The 339-nt window shown below is 47.5% G+C and overlaps 1 protein-coding gene across 1 annotated transcript in view; it reads right to left on the bottom strand.

Annotated features, from left to right (window-relative positions):
- Nucleotides 1-162: 162 nt before the first annotated feature.
- The window catches only part of LOC106819075 (cadherin-related family member 1-like), a gene marked incomplete at its 3' end in the record, with an annotated part of 5,592 nt that continues 5,415 nt past the window's right edge, over nt 163-339 (bottom strand). Inside the window, exon 7 of the mRNA XM_014823736.1 lies at nt 163-289. Within this exon, the coding sequence (XP_014679222.1) occupies nt 163-289 (127 nt within the window). The remainder of the gene's footprint in view (nt 290-339) is intronic.

The raw sequence follows: 339 nt of genomic DNA, 5'->3' as shown, positions 1-339 counted from the left end.
CAGAGAGAGAGAGAGAGAGAAAGAAAGACACAGAGATAGATAAACAGAGAGAGAGAGACAGAGAGATAGATAAACAGAGAGAGATAGATATAAACAGAGAGAGATAAACAAAGAGAGACATCGACAGAAAGACGTTGCGAAGATGTGTAACAGTGGCGCCACCTTCTGGCACGTCGACGCGCATCACCGCTGGCTGGAATGTTGGACGCCTGTTGTTTGCATCCAGTACGCTGACAACTACAGTGGCTGTTCCAGACTGCGGCGGCACCCCTCCGTCCACCGCGGACACCTGAATGCACACGTGAACACATGTTATAACAAAACTAACCTATATATATA

This window comes from Priapulus caudatus, unplaced genomic scaffold, assembly GCF_000485595.1.
Source record: "Priapulus caudatus unplaced genomic scaffold, Priapulus_caudatus-5.0.1 Scaffold2810, whole genome shotgun sequence".
Lineage (NCBI taxonomy): Eukaryota > Metazoa > Priapulida > Priapulimorpha > Priapulimorphida > Priapulidae > Priapulus > Priapulus caudatus.
Note: the sequence above shows the minus strand (reverse complement) of the source record. Positions and strands in the feature narration are given on the sequence as shown.